Here is a 15,950-nt window from a genome sequence, read left to right as displayed (position 1 = left end):
GTGTCCAACATATTTATTTTTTAAATTTGTACATCTTGATTTTCCTCTGCATTAAACTCTAATTATTAAAAAACAAAGAGAACATAGCACTGACTGTTATGCTGCACATCAGCATGAAATCAAAATGAGCTTTTTTCCTTGTTAGTTTATTTCTTTGCTTATATTTAGCACAATTCACAATGTCATACAATTTAAAAGAAAAAAATTGTTTAGAGAATTTTGCTCATCTTTTGATTACATCACTGTGCACCCATGGATAGCGAGAAATTTATATATGACAATTTAATTGACTTTGGAGACCTCTCTGGTTGCAAAGTGTAATTATAGGCAACGTATGGAAAATTTTGTAACATCGTTTGTGCTTTGGACCCCTACGAGCGGATAAATCTGATAATTGTGAGCATGTTGAAAGAGTATTCAAAGATAATTGTCAAAACTTGGTGAAGGACGTGTCTTCTGAGGATGTAAGTGAATGATCGACTACAGTCATCATATCTCCATCAGTAAAATGTTGAGTTTGCATTTGACACCTAAACATTGAGCATCTTTTTGAGTCTGTGTGTGTGACATTAATACGTAAAGATGTATGACATGGAGTTTGGAAAACTCCCACCAAGTCTGAGGCGACAACACTGACTTTTAAATGATATTTTTAGGCATTAGGGTAACTCACAACAGTGCAAGAAAACCTGGAAAATACAAGAAAAATGTAGGATATGGGCTCATTACCATTCTGTAAATGTCAGCTCATCAGGTTTTCAAGTGTTCTTATAGGTTGATTTATTTGGATCAAAATAACAAACACTTCTACATGTAATTTTTAAATGATACAATCATTTGTAAACTCTTGTGAATTTATAGTTAAATAGTGAATGTTAATATGTGTAAAAGTAACACACCTGCTGTAAGTACTGCAGATAAGCTCTCTTAGCTGATTTTACACACAGTGATTTCTGATTACAACACTGGTGCATAAATATGAGATTATTTTGGATTCGTTATGTCGTTCAGCAATGACTCAGTCTACTGATCTATAACAAAAGATGATGGAAAGATACCAGTCTTCCCATTGCACTCCCCTTCAAGCCACTCTTCATTGACTAAAGCGAAAAATGAAAACCATAATTAAAATGCAGTGATCAGAAGAATACAGTGATATGTACTTTACAGATATTATAAACATGTATTTCAGTGTACGTCTGCAGTACAGGAATGTAAAGAGTCAGCTGTATTTCTTACCGTTAGAGAGGACGGTGATGACATCACCTTTACTGAACGCCAGATCTTCTGGTGTAGAGGCCTCATAAGAGTACAGAGCCACCATTTTCTTTCGAGTTTCACTTGTGTCCTAGAACAAGGAGGGAGAAAGAGTGATGCACACTAAAGAAGTGGGATTAGTTAAAAATATCTTGTCTATAATACATGAGCTATTTGTTCACATAATATGCAAATCACAATTTTTTATTCAAAATTTGTTGTTAAAATATATAATCAGCTGTGCAAAGTACTGCTGATCTTTACAGCAGTGGTGATGGGAACCAGAAGTCCTAATCAAATATGGCCATTATTTACTGTCCAAATGAACAGTGAACCTACACGTCTTCTGAGTTTTTATACGCAGGGCTCAATTTGAGGGGGAATGTAAGTGGATGCCAGACAAAAGAAAACAAGACAAACCATCTCTCTTGTAAAACGACAATCCCCCCATGTCCATCCCATCTGGATTAATGTGATATCACTTAAGATTTCTATTATTGATATTTTCATTCCATCCATATGTGAGATTTACACCCCACAGGAGTTCTTCATGTAAAACACGCAAGTTCTGATCAGTGCTGAGCATGATCACCTACAGAACAGGTGTTTTTTTACAAGCACAAACTTCCACTTTTTATTGGTTCTGCTGTGGAGTGTTTTGTTTAGTGGGTCCAGTGACATTAGGGTTGCCAGGTCTTAAGTTTTCCTGTCAAATTAAGTTAGTTTGAAAATTGTTGGGGGGTAACATGATAGTTTCAACTTCTCAGCATCTTTAAAGCCAACTTTGGGCTGGAGAAGTTTGCTAGACTTGGTAACCCTTGCCCTGTAGAGAAGGGCACATTAACCAACATTCGCCAGAGATGTTAGAGGTTAGTAAAAGTGACGATTGAAGTTTAAATCTTTGGGGATTGTCTTAATATTTATTTCATTAAAAGAAAATATATATATATATAAAATGTAAGGCATCTACAGAATGAAAATTGCTGCAGTGTGTGTTGCTAACATTATGGTAATTGCTGAGGAGAGTTTTGTTAGAGAGAATAAAGTTCTGATTGAAGCTAACAGGTCGAGAGGCACCAGTAAATTATTTAGCACTGCACACAGTGAGCAGTACTAAGCAGTTAGAGAGCAAAGAATTTTGCCAGTAACCACAAAACAGCTCAATGCCTGAAAGGGGACACAACTGTTCCTAATGCTACCTAATGAGAGTAGTTTTTTTACTCAAACACTGTATATATGTAATGTTGATAATAACAATATTTTGGGTACTATTTTGCATTTCAACATCCTGCAAGTACATCTCCGTAAATAGATTTTAAAAATGGGTATTAGACCAAAACTTTATATTTAGAAATATTTATATAAATATTTAGGCAGTTTAGTCATAACCATTCATGTAATAAATATCTGTGATGTTCCTTTAAATGTGTTGAAAGCCTCCTGCATGCAAAACTGTGCTGATTAAGTGGTTAACTCCTGTTGGATGGCTTTTTATGGTTTATAGACTGATATTTGTATCAGATGTGTTACTATAGCACAGAGCTCACACAGGCTTTTGTGGTACACCCAAATAAAGCATTTCATGAGACGGTGAGAGGGAGAGAGAGCTTGTTGCTCCTGCCCCAGTGGCCTTAGCAAGGGTCGAATTTAAGGGTGGTCTGACATCCGCACCACTAAATGTGAGGCGAGGCTTGGGAGGCCGCCCCAGGGAGCCAATTGACCAATCGGGACTGGCCTCATGCTGCCTCTCGCAAGTGCCTGACACTTCTTGTAACCGGTAGCATGCTACTGTATCACAACAGCACAGGTTTATTCCAGCTCATTGAAGCTTCACTGAGGCCAGTTTTATTGAAGACTCAAATCTTTCTCTAGAATGGAGCATCAGACCACTCTGAATTACTTTATTTACACCATGAATTGTGTAGCAGTTTCAATGGAATTCCCCTTTAAAGCCTTTAATGCACCACTAGGCTACTGATACTACTAGAAATTTGAGCAGAAACAAGACAGGATTTTTGAAATTCTGCCTAGAAATTAAATGTTGGTCAGAGACTTTTTAAGTAGAGTGAGAATTTAATATTACAGCCTTAAAAAAGTCCTTCAAGGGTTCTTTAGTAAAAAATATGGTTCTATATAGAACCATGAATAATTGAAAAACCCTTTGCAGCAGGATTAAGGGGATCTTTGCATCGTGAAAAGCATTCTTCAGTTTGATGGAGAATGTGCTATATATGGTTCTATATAGAACCTTTTTGAAAAGGGTTCTGTATAGCGCCAAAAAGGGTTCTTCTCTTGTTACAAGCTTGACATTGCAGCAATAGCAGAACCCTTTTTGTGCTATATAGAACCATTTTCAGAAAGGTGTATAGAAATGTCTACAGCACATTCTCCATCAATATGAAGAACGCTTTCATGATGCAAAGAACCATTTAATCATGCAAAGCGTTCTTCAAATGTTCTATACAGAACCACTTTTAAGCTAAAGAACCCTTGAAGAACCATCTTTTTTAAGAGTGAACCTTTTTAATGTAACACATAAAGAGACTGAAAACATGTAATTTGCTGTTATCAGTGTGTTGCCTAACAGTGTGAAAAGTGCTTGTTTACTTGAGTTGAATTTGGATTACGGTACCTCAGACGCTGAACACCACAGCGTCAGGCGATTGTTCTTCACGCAGCTCCACAACACCTCCATCTCAGACTCGTCAACAGTCACTCTCTCATTAGAATCAGGCTTTACATAGCTAGAAGGAACATTAACACAGTTATTCCGCAGTTCTGCTGTAAAAGCAATGGCACTGTCCATAGAACTTTCTTTGTGCATCACACAATAAGTGTGGCAAATAAACAGTATCAGCAGACTAAGAGATGAGCTTGTGTTCTCAGTAGTGTGCGCTGTGTAGTTTGTGTAGGTACCTCAGAGCAAGTGCAGAAGCAGGCAGTTTGAGTTTAGTGCTGATCATCTGGAGCATGGCTGTGTATGGCTGTCCTGGTGTAATGCAAATTGCTATTGTAAACACGAAATGCACTTTCACAATGCAGCCAGAGGAAACTCCATTACTAGCAGTCTACAAGGAAAAAGCAGATGATGTAAAATGGACACAATTCCATGATTGATCATTACACAAAACATTTATATGCACAAACATATACTCAAATGTACAGCTGTTATATGTATGCATTTTCCGTACAGGTATTATATACATGTCTACAAACATTTAGGCAATACAAGTCAATTTACACGTTGGTTTTCTAAGGGAAGGTAAGTTTACACATACAGAGATCACACTTCTGCACATTTTAATGAATAGTTAATTTTTTTCCCCAACCAAAAAAAATGCCATATTTACATTTGTTCCAAATAGAGGGTGTTAACTTAGCTACATAGAACTCTGAAAATTCAAATAAAGTTGATGCCCACAAAGCAGGAGAAGGTTATAAGACAGTGTTTTCAGGTAGCAGTTTCCCCAGTTCATAATGTAATATTAAAGCCAGTTAACAGGAACGGTGGAGGTCAATTTGAGGTCTGGAAGACCAGGAAAACTCTCTGAGTGAACAGCTCATAGGATTGCCAGAAAGGCAAATCAAAACCCCTGTTTGACTGCAAAAGACCTTCAGGAAGATTTAGCAGACTGTGGAGTGGTGATGCACTGTTCTACTGTGCAGCGACACTTGCATGCCACTTTTGCATGCTGCTGTGTAAGTAAATAAATAAATAAATAAATAAATGCACACACACACGTGTGTTGACCTAATGCTTCACTCACTGGTTTACTGGGTGCTCGTCTTCTTGGTGGGTCAGGTATTTGTTCATTCCTGTTGGATGGTGCAACCTAAAGAGGAGAGGCCCTCAAGAAATTGGTAGAAAATTAGTGGCCGCCTTTAAAAAACTATAAATAGTAAATAGCTCTCTCGTGCAAAAAACTCACAGAAAATGTTTGTAAAGGCCTCATTTCCTTATATTTAGTTTCTACATATTATTAACACAATGCTAAGTGGTAAATTAATAGTTAACAACGTAAGAAAATAGAAGAGAAAAATGTGGAAACAGCATTTTAGTTTAGAAAATTAAAAAAGATGCCTGGACAAAATTACTGGCAGCCACAAGCCACTACCTGCAGATTCTGTAGAAAAGATTACTGCTTCAGAATGTTAGCTGTCAACTGAACCTTTTTTAAAGGAACTAGCTCAAAAGACCTGGTGAAAACTGCTAAGGACTGTATATATTTTGTTATTGCCTGGATAAGATGTCTTTAAAAAGGACTCTTACCGGCACGACTTTTGACGCCACTGTAATATCCAGCGGTTCCAGGAAATTATATGGAACTAGTCCTCTCTGAAAATGATGAGAAAGCAACCAGAACACATGATTATCTCCACTTACACGCTCTGTAAATAATACATATATACACTGACCAGCCACTTCATTAAGTACACCTCCTTGTTTATACACTGTGTCCGTCGTATCAGCTACATTTACTATACAAATGCACTTTGTAGTTCTACAATTACAAACTGAAGTCCATCTGCACAATTTGGTAGCCCCCTTTCACCCTGTTCTTCAATGATCAGAACCCCCACAGGACCACCACAGAGCAGGTATTATTTAAGTAGTGGATCATTCTCAGCACTGACATGACCACTGATGAAGGACTAGAGGATGACCAACACAAACTGTGCAGGAAATAGAAGAGCAATTTTCTCTGACTTTATATCTATAAACTATATACCCTAAAAAGTATTAAAATAAATCTCTGTTTGAAGAAAATATTTCTTCCTTGGGAAATAAAGGAGTCGCATGACTCTGCTCGTACTGCTGATTCACAGAAAGATCATTTTCTAATTATAAAGGTTTTAGAATGAAATTCCTCCAGACAGTCTTTAAAGTCAGGAATCACAAAATTAAATTGTGCATTCTGGGCAGAACGTGCCTTAAACACAGACCACACACACTCACACAGACACACAACACACCCTTTCATTGAAGATAACAGATGCCCAGTTGTCGGTTCCTCTCTGAAGGACAAAAACAATGTTGCCTGGCAACACAGCTAACTCTTCTTTGGTCTCAGGAATGAACTCGTAGAGAACAGTGTGAGGCTCACCTTCAAGCGCCCTGCAGATTACAAGCACAGAGGTTATAAATAACACTAGAACGTCTCAGCTTTGGAGTAGGAACAGGCATTAAGTGCGTGCACTGAGTTTACCTCAGTACCTCAGGAGCTTTAGGTGTACTGGGTACATCTTCAACCTGAACAGAGAAAATAAGTCAGCAAGGTGCATCTAGAGTGAGGTGAATAGTGTAGTCTGGTTAGTTCATGTCTACTCTGATGTGGTGAAAAAGCACGTAGCTAATACTGATTAAATACTATGACATGCTAATAATGCTAAATTAATACTAATAGACAGTCATTTTCATTTTTGACAATTTAAACCTAGACAAAGACCAAAGATGTTAGTAGATACCAATTCCTACCTGCCACTTAGCTCCACTTTATACTTCCACTGTAGTTTTACACAGTTGTGAAAAAAATTTTTAAAACAGCCTATTTGATTTCAGCCTACAGCCTGTAGCCCCCCTCATTCAACCTACTCCAGTTTAGCCCTATCCATTGAGCCTATGTAATACAATGTAGGACATCAGAATGAAGCTCATTTGCATAGTCTTAACAGTACAATAACAAAAACAGCCTGTTTAAAGGTAAAGAGAGCAGAAAGGTTTGAAAATTGTCATGAAAAAATGAATTACGATTGTTCTTGGTACATAAACCCACACCAACGTTGTAAGTGGACCTCCATGGTAAAATATGAAATGCAAGCAAACTGCATAATATGGGGCCTTTTACCTTAATAAGAGGGATAGTTAGACACTTTTTCTGACCCTGTTAGCATAATGGTGTGTATGATGGAAATGGGTGCAGCAATGATACACTAACAAAAGAGCAGCACTTTTGATTTTGCTCCCATTTTGCAGCAGTTTGTTCAGAAAAAAACAACAACAACAAAAAACATTTTTTTTTCCTTGAAATGTGTTTTGCTGTTACTGGCAATTGCTGGTCACATCACATGGTAATGTGGGAATTCTGTTTCATGACTCACCCTGTTTTTGCAGGGTTTCAGTAAAATCAGTAAAAAGGGTTGCGCTCATGTTTTTGTTCAGTGTTTATCTGTGGTGTAGTTCTACTTCAGATTGATTATTACCATCAACTCATTACTGTCTCAATTCTGTTTTTATCATCCACATTCTGAGAGCTTGGCAGCATAAATCTATTCTACTTAGCAATTTAGATCTAGATACCTTTGAAAGTTGGAGGGAACAGCCAATATCCACCAATGAACCACCCACCAAGCCATAACCTGTCCCTAGCTGAAACTGCTTTTATTCCCCACTGCTTGATGTCTACCAACAAAAGTCCTTGTACCTTTAATCTAGGCCTAAAAATACCATACCACAATTCAAAAACATGTCTCGACTCACTTGAGGCTGCAGAGGGGCAAATCCAGAGAAATTATCAGCTGGAACAACAGAAGACAGAACCTGTGAACGAGAACATCCACACAGTCTAACTCTCACAGCTTCTACACAGCATGTGGTAATGACTTGCGGTGAAAACTACTGTTGTTTTCCAGATGTTACGGCTAATAGTAAACTAAAATTGGGTAATAATGTGTTTGGGTACCTTGGCCTTTCCTAGGTAGTCCTTCTTCTCCAGCTCTGCCACATAATTCTTGTTGGGTTTGAATAGTAGGCCTGGTTTAATCTCCACCAGAGAAAAGAGCTTCTGCTTCTGCATGTGTAAAGAGACAATAGCTGGAATACATATTGTTATATGCTCAGCACAGAAACATTCGAATAACTTGCAATGGCCTTTAGCCATATTGGTATCCAGCCAATCGTATTAAAGAAAACCATCAGCTGATGTGTTCATTAATCAAGGGTTAACTTTGAAAGTAACAGCATTCTTCTCACATGAAGTTTTAGAAGCATTGCAATCTAATGCTGTCACAACATAACTGAAAAGCTAAAAATAGCATTTGGTTGCATCCGTGCAAATCAGTGTCATTTAACGTGAACTTCTCTTTCAGCCCACATAACCTGCCCACAGAGTTTAACCAGAACCAATGATGCAATGTCATCTTCATGTTCCTCATACAAGCCTAAGAAGTCCTGCTCAATAAGTTTGCACTGCATTGCAGTAAGTATGACAGTTGTAATAGTATAACGTTTCTGAATGAACTCTACAGGGTTAACTGACCAGAATGGATTCCAGTGCCTGGTCAATGTGACTGAATTTGGCTTCTGTGCGGAGGTTGAGAGCTGTGAGCAGGTTTTCTTGGGCCTTCTCCCATTTCCCCAGCTTGGCATAAAGTAGTCCAATATTGTGCAGCACCTAAATGTACAGAATAATTAAAACACTATAATCTAGTGCTGTAATATCATCTACTGTGCCATGAGTACATTCTTCTAAACATCACTTGTTAACACTTTACTGTAGGGCAGTGTTCATAAGGCCACATGACACCTACATATGCCCTTCATGGCAACTGACATAGACCTATATAAACATTCATAAAGAGCAGCTCCTGGAGGAATAATGTCATAAAGGTTGCATTTGCCAACTTTGATGTCAAGTTGACACAACATCTATGACAGGTGACTGATTTTTTTTGACATTAGGTTGTCATGACATTTTCTGGGGTGATATGATGGACTCTGAGATCAGTGTGTGTCACAGTGACATAATGCAGATATGACATAGCTACAGTAGCTTGCCACATCAGGCTAGTGGAACAAAAGTAAGCATTTTCTGTGGCCCTTAGATAAAGTAAATTTCAGTTCATCATTTGTAAGATTTAAATGGAAACACTTTACAATGAGACGACCCTTCAAAAGGATCTATGAATGGATTAAAATTAGTTTATAAAAGGTTAACAATTAGGTCCTTCAAATCATTAATAAGATGTTATAACACATAATTGATACAGGCAACAATGAGCTGCTCTGTCTGATGAATATGAATACCTGCTGACAACTGACAGTAGAGATTAATGTGGGCACACTATTTGATGAGCAACGGGTCACTGCTGTCCTGTTTATTAATGTGTTATAACTGCTTATTAGTTTGCTACTTAATAACCATTAATAAAACCATTCATAAACCCTTTATAAGGGTTAAGTGTGACCATTTGAATTATGTCATGTCATCAACACTATACATCATCACTGTGATATACACTAAACTACAAAGTCAGTTGTCATAATGTGCTGTGTTAGTTCACTAAAACTAAAGTCAGACACAATCCAAAGTCTGAAAACATCAGTACAACCTGATGTAGATATTACATCAATTTGAAATCAAAGCTGACAAAAGCAGCTTTTATGACAGTCAATGCCTATTGGAATAAGTGTTTATAAATGTTTATGTAGGTTTATGGCAGTTGTCCTGTAGCCTTATGATCACTGCCCTACACACTTAAAAATAATGGTTCTTTAAAGGGTTCTTAAATAAAGAAAATGGTTCTATATAGAACCATAAACACTCAATGAACCCTTTGCATGATTACAGGGTTCTTTGAATCATGAAAGGATTCTTCAGTTTGTAGGAGAATGTGTTCAATATGGTTCTATATAGAACCTTTTTGAAAAGGGTTCCATATAGCACCAAAAAGAGTTCTTCTATTATTACAGGCTTGGCATCATAACAATAGAAGAGCACTTTTTAGTGCTATATAGAACCCTTTTTAAATATTCAATGCATTTTCCATCAAACTGAACAATCCTTTGTACAATTTAAAGAACACTTTAATCATGCAAATGGCTCTTTAAGTGTCTATATAGAACCTTTTTTTTTACTGAAGAACCCTTGAAGAACCATCATTTTTAGGTGTGCACAGTAAAGTGTTACTACTATAATGCATGTACTACCTAACTCCTTTACTTCCATCATGTATTGTAGTGTGTATATATATATATATATATATATATATATATATATATATATATATATTTACAACCCAAAGAGCAAATATTGCTCTACATAATTCTTACCTCGCAAGCGTTAAGCTTATACCTCAGGCCGAGAGGTTTGTAGTCTATCAGCTGATTCCCTCTTAGCTCCTTAAAAGTTTGCTGGAAATCCAGCAGTGACTCCTCAAACCTTGAGATATATTTAGATATGAGTATCATTTCTTAAGAGTATAATGAAGATTGATGTTTAGGCCCTGAAAGAGAAACCTTTCTGACTTTCACAACACACTTCCTGTTAGCACAATGTTCTGGACATCACAACATTACTATCTGTAGCTTCTTAACTCTTAGCTTATTATGCTTTATTTGTTGAAACTTATTATGGTGCTGATTAACGGTTGTCACACTTACTTTTCTTTTTTGTAGAATGTAATTCCCCTTTGAAAAAAAGCCACAGCCAGGTGCTCATCTTTGCCGATACTGCTGTCAAATGCCTTGAAAAGAGAAAATAATAGTGAGCTTCCTCTTAAGGGTCTGAAACAACTATTACTTCTTCTTTTTATGCCAGATTTTTTTAACCGAATTCTAAACTAAGCCATAAGTCTGTACCACATTTGGTGCACTAATATGAAGTTGTGAGACAGAAGCACACAATAACGCACTCTGAGGCCACTTCACTTTATCATTTTGACAAAGCTAACAGCTTTACAAGGCTTTACCTTTTCAGCAGCATCAAAGTCATCGTTGTGCAGATGGAGGCATCCAATGTTGTAGGTGATTTTAGATGTCTTCTCCTCGATGGCCAGGAATGTCCTGATAGCAGAGGATATGTCTCCTTTCTCCACATAAGCCACTGCTTCATCCCACTGCCGCAGAGTGCTCACGAATGACATGTTCCCTCAACTGCTGGTAAACTCTTACTGAAAGCTGCACTTCCCTGTTACGAGCTGATGAGCACCGACTCAACTTGCAACATGTAATCTAAGGCTTTCACAACGAAACTAAACACTGTCAGATAGGAAGTGCTTCCATCAGGACTCACAGCTCATTTATTTCCTTCAGAAGACAAAGAGATTTACTTTCCCCATAACAGTTTATAAGGACACTTATTGGCATAATGTAGGGTTCTTGCTCAGTCTGCTGTGTGGGGGAAAAGCAGCTTTAGACCACCCCAACAATCTCAGCAATCATATGGTCTATGGTGGATACAGGTACATGGGGAATGCAGTGACTGATTTATATCCAAAGTGTGATTTTTTTTCTTTTCTTCAACTGGTTCAGGTCTTATGTAGAAGGCCAGAGTTACTTTGATATCATTGGCAGCTATGAATCTGATCAAGTGGCTATAACATGCGGAGTCCCCCAGGGATCAGTTCTTGGACCACTTCTGTTCAGTCTCCATATGCTCCCTCTGGGCCAAATGCTACAGAACAACAACACTGAAAAGCATACTTCAGATGCTTGATTAATTAAGACAGAATTTTCATCAATTAAATAAGAACAAAACAGAAATTATTGTGCTTGGCAACGAAGAGAAGAGACTTAATAGTAGTGCACACTTCAATTTCCATGCTCTAAAAACCAAAGATCAAGTCAAAAATCTTGGCATTCTAATGGACTCGCACCTCACTTTCAATATCAAAGCAATCACCAAAAGCTTTCTATCGCCTTTAAAATACAACCAGAATCAAAGATTTGGTGTCCTACAAGACCCCGAGAAACTTATCTATGTGTTTATCTCCAGCAGTGTTGACTACTGTGATGGTCTCTTCACTGGACTTCCCAAAGAGCCCATTAAACAGCTACAGCTTACTCAAAATGCTGTTGCAAGAGCTTCCAGTTATTTATACAATAGATTTAAAGTGCTGTTACTAGCCTATGAATCACTGAATGGTTTCGGCCCAGAATACATCTCTGATACTTTTAAAGAATTTAAACTGAGTAGGTCTTTCAGAACACCAGCTACTAGAGTCCAAACTAAACCTGGTAAAGTAGTGTTTAACTGATGAACATACTCCTAAAAATTTTAAATGTGCTCCAAACGTAATTTTTAAATCCAGGTCAAAAACTTTCCTCTTTGTCTTTTCTCATGTGTCTATAATTCATAGGCTAATTTTCTTTAATTTCTTTTTATGTTTTTATTATTATTATTATTATTATTATTTTTAATTATTTCACTTTGCATCTTTTTAGGACTTTATGTTAATGTTCTTTTGTTTTTATTTCTGTAAAGCACATTGAATTGCCTTTGTGTATGAAATGTGCAATATAAATAAACACGCCTGCCCTTCTAGCTCAATTTCTTGGAGGTTCACACAGTAGGAGAATATTCAGATATATTACAATTTACTTTGTGATCTTATAAGCTATAAATACCTTAATGGGGAACTGGGAATTTATCAAAATCTCATTGAGATGTGAACAAAGTTATTCCGAGTGGTTTGATGTGGTGTGGTTCACTGTGGAGAAACTTACTGACTTGGATTTCTTTACAGTGGTGGTGATAGGCACCATTTACTTTACAAATACAGTCATTTTATTTACTATGACCAGTGAACTTATACATGTCTGAATTATAGGTAATGTTGATGTAAAATAGTTGTGAATCAAAAAAAGTTATCTTAGGCCAAAAAATGTATATATCATAAAAATATCATAAAATAATGAGACACCTGGCCAGCTATAAGGCTAGTGTAGCAACAAATAAAGGAGATTTTTACTCCACCAGTTAGCATTGTACAAGCTGCTTTCTCCTAAATCATTGTTGGTTTGGAAGACTGTATGATGTGTTTTCTGTAAACAAGAATAAAATTACACTGCATAGCTAAAAACAAAATTAGCAGCATCACAAAGCTGGAATTATTATAGACAGAGCATGTCAAAGTTCCACTTCAAAACTAAAAATAACTGATTGACTACATTAGCACAGGGGAAACGTATGTAAATTTGGTTTTGCATAACTATCACTGTATCAGGAAGTGATCTCTTTCATGAGACACAACCGCCCAGCATAAAACATCTTTGTGAATGGCCACCACTTTCATGAAGAACACCTTTGGAGTTTTTCACAGAGTTGTTTCAATGCTGCACAACGAGGCCTAAACATAGCTTGTTAATGTCTATTTATACTATGTTTGATCAAATGACCGTTTAAGAAAGTAAATGATGGTGCATTTGTTTCAATTTGCAACCACCCAATATCTCATTTAATAGAACAGTAGTTCAAATAGAACTAGTAGAAATAGTTCAACTTACACACAGGGTAAACTGTGCCAAAAGACATTTTATCAGACTGCACATCTAATAATCTATTTAATATAAACAGAAGGCACTGACTGCCAAAGAGGCACAAAACTCTAAGGTATAAACTGGCATCAGTGTTGTGTAAAATAATCAATTTGCCTTACTAAATAAATTAAAAAAGTGAAGATTGCTCATCTTATCACATTCTCGCCTACAGAAATCAGCATCCAACTCCTTAAGAGGAAAAGAAACCAAATCTCAAAAGGAGAACCCTTCTTCCTCTGTTCAACACCAGGCAGTGGAATTACCATTTAACTAATATTGGTTGACAGTTTTAAAATGAGTTTTAAGAGAGATGCTTTGATCAGACATAGGAAAGAAATGAAAATGTCAAAGATCTAGCAGACCACTGACTGTGTCAGACGTCAGATTTGAGGACATGTGAGATAAGAGGGTCAATATAATTTTAAGAGGCAGCTTTACAACTTTATGGACGTTTCCCACTTCCCCTCTCTAAATCGACAGCTGTGTTTGGCCATATACTAGGCAAGTCCCTAGGATGTTATTCATATTAATCAATATAGGTTAATATGGGTTAACGTTCTGGGCACCTGCCCATGATCCATGGCTACAGGAAGCTGTAAACACACAATGCTAATAATTCTGTTATATAATTAGTACTCTGGAAGATCCGGTAAGCATAATGGCAGCAGCAAAGTAGCAAAGCTCCTCTCACATGGCTGTGATGTCTGACTCATAAATGAATCATTTTTTTTGAAGACTCAGTGAACTGAATCTAACAGCACATGGAGGAGGTGAAAATAATGGCCTGACTAATCCTTGAGAACATCAGGCTTTGTAGACATTGATTGCATTTTTTAAAGTAAAGTTAACATCATGGGAGAAATGTTCATAAGTTCACTTCATTACTGAGTAGAAGACGCAACATCAAACCTGCTAAAATCACAAAATACATGAATGAAATGAGAATACAGTTGACTTGGCTCATTATTGTGGGCAGTCGTTGTGAACTCACTCACTAAACTGAATCTCATTGTTCAGTATTATATAATATCAGGGGTTCAAAATTATATAATATCGAGGGCCAAAAATTTTATTACTAAAATACTTCAAAAAGCCAACACTGGGCAGCCCTGTCTTCAGCCATCTAAGAAAATAAAATGTATCTGGGTAATCAGCATTTACTTGTCCATAAGTCCCTTTAACATTGTAATAAATACAAATAATACATTGTGATTTTACCTGTTAACTGAACCCGTTTCAAACCTCTCCTCTAAGAAGTGCAGTATTTACGATTGCCATATAATTCCTGCTTTAGCTGGTCAATCCTGAATTAAATGAAATCAGGTGCTGCTGAAAATGAACAAATCCATGCAATGACTGGAGTGCACAGAGAAGTTAGGGACCAAACCTGTTTTCTAACTGTATTCTTATAACCAATATAGACAGTTTACTGTATTTGAATGTTTATTTGCATTTATTCTAATGTTATATAAATGTTTTACAGGGAGAAAAAGCACTTACTGCTGAGATAAACAATTTTCATGCCTGCCTAAGACTTGCACAGTACTGTGTGGAGGATATGAGGATAAAATTCACCTGACTTGTGAAACAAACCGTTGAATCTTTATCTTTTCTGACATCTGATGAGTTAGAACAGACAAAGCAGTGCCACATTTTAAAAATACTATCGAAACCTGTGAATCCAATTAATTGTATTCAACATTTCACACACTGTGCTGCACTAAATCTAATGAAACAGGACTAACAATACTCTCTACTCAAACATGCAGTTGGAAAGTGATTTTTAAGTACTAATATGTTCAGAAAAGCATATTGTGATTATTTTACACAATAACGATAAATATTGTCACATTGCCCAGCTTTACATCTTGCTAGTAAAAGTAACTAATGGAACTACATGTTACAAAATGTGACTAGTTCAAAAGGACTGATTCGGTAAACTAAATTTGCCTTCGGTAAATAGCCTGAAAAACTGAATAAACTGAATCCAACTGAACTGTTTCTATATGTAACTACGCTAAAAGAACCGGATCAGTAAACCCTCCTTCACTGAACGTATGAACTGAACTGAATTGAACTGAACCGTCACCGATTGTAGTTGCTTTAAAAGAACTGCACTGGCAAACTAGTCCCTTCACTAAAACTACACAAGAATCTGCTTTATAAACAGAATCAAACTGAACCATCACTAAGTGTAACAACTCTGAAATAATCTGAATGGTAAACTAAATTACCTTTCACTAAAAGTAAAAAAAAACTGATTTGCTTCAATAAAGTAAATCAATCTAAACAGTCACTAAACTACTCTGAACAAAACTGGATTTGTAAATTAAACTCCTCTTCAGCGAGCCAGCAGTCTGAAAAAAAAAAAGATTTGATAAACTGAATCGAACCGAACCGTCACTAAATGGAACCACCCCGACAGATTCGGACTGAT

The 15,950-nt window shown here is 36.8% G+C and overlaps 1 protein-coding gene across 1 annotated transcript; it reads right to left on the bottom strand.

Moving 5' to 3' along the window:
- Positions 1–70: 70 nt before the first annotated feature.
- On the bottom strand, positions 71–11,124 carry ncf2 (neutrophil cytosolic factor 2). The gene is made up of 14 exons (XM_036596396.1): positions 10,945–11,124; positions 10,637–10,719; positions 10,307–10,415; positions 8,514–8,648; positions 7,938–8,045; positions 7,736–7,795; positions 6,465–6,508; positions 6,232–6,373; positions 5,528–5,593; positions 5,025–5,090; positions 4,174–4,325; positions 3,890–4,001; positions 1,240–1,348; positions 71–1,100 (listed from the first exon to the last, which is right to left on the bottom strand). The coding sequence occupies exons 1-14, from the start codon at positions 11,116–11,118 to the stop codon at positions 1,024–1,026; spliced, it is 1,437 nt and encodes a 478-aa protein (XP_036452289.1). The 5' UTR covers positions 11,119–11,124; the 3' UTR covers positions 71–1,023.
- Between the last annotated feature and the right edge of the window lie 4,826 nt (positions 11,125–15,950).

The sequence above is a fragment of the Colossoma macropomum genome, unplaced genomic scaffold (assembly GCF_904425465.1).
Source record: "Colossoma macropomum unplaced genomic scaffold, Colossoma_macropomum, whole genome shotgun sequence".
Lineage (NCBI taxonomy): Eukaryota > Metazoa > Chordata > Actinopteri > Characiformes > Serrasalmidae > Colossoma > Colossoma macropomum.
Note: the sequence above shows the minus strand (reverse complement) of the source record. Positions and strands in the feature narration are given on the sequence as shown.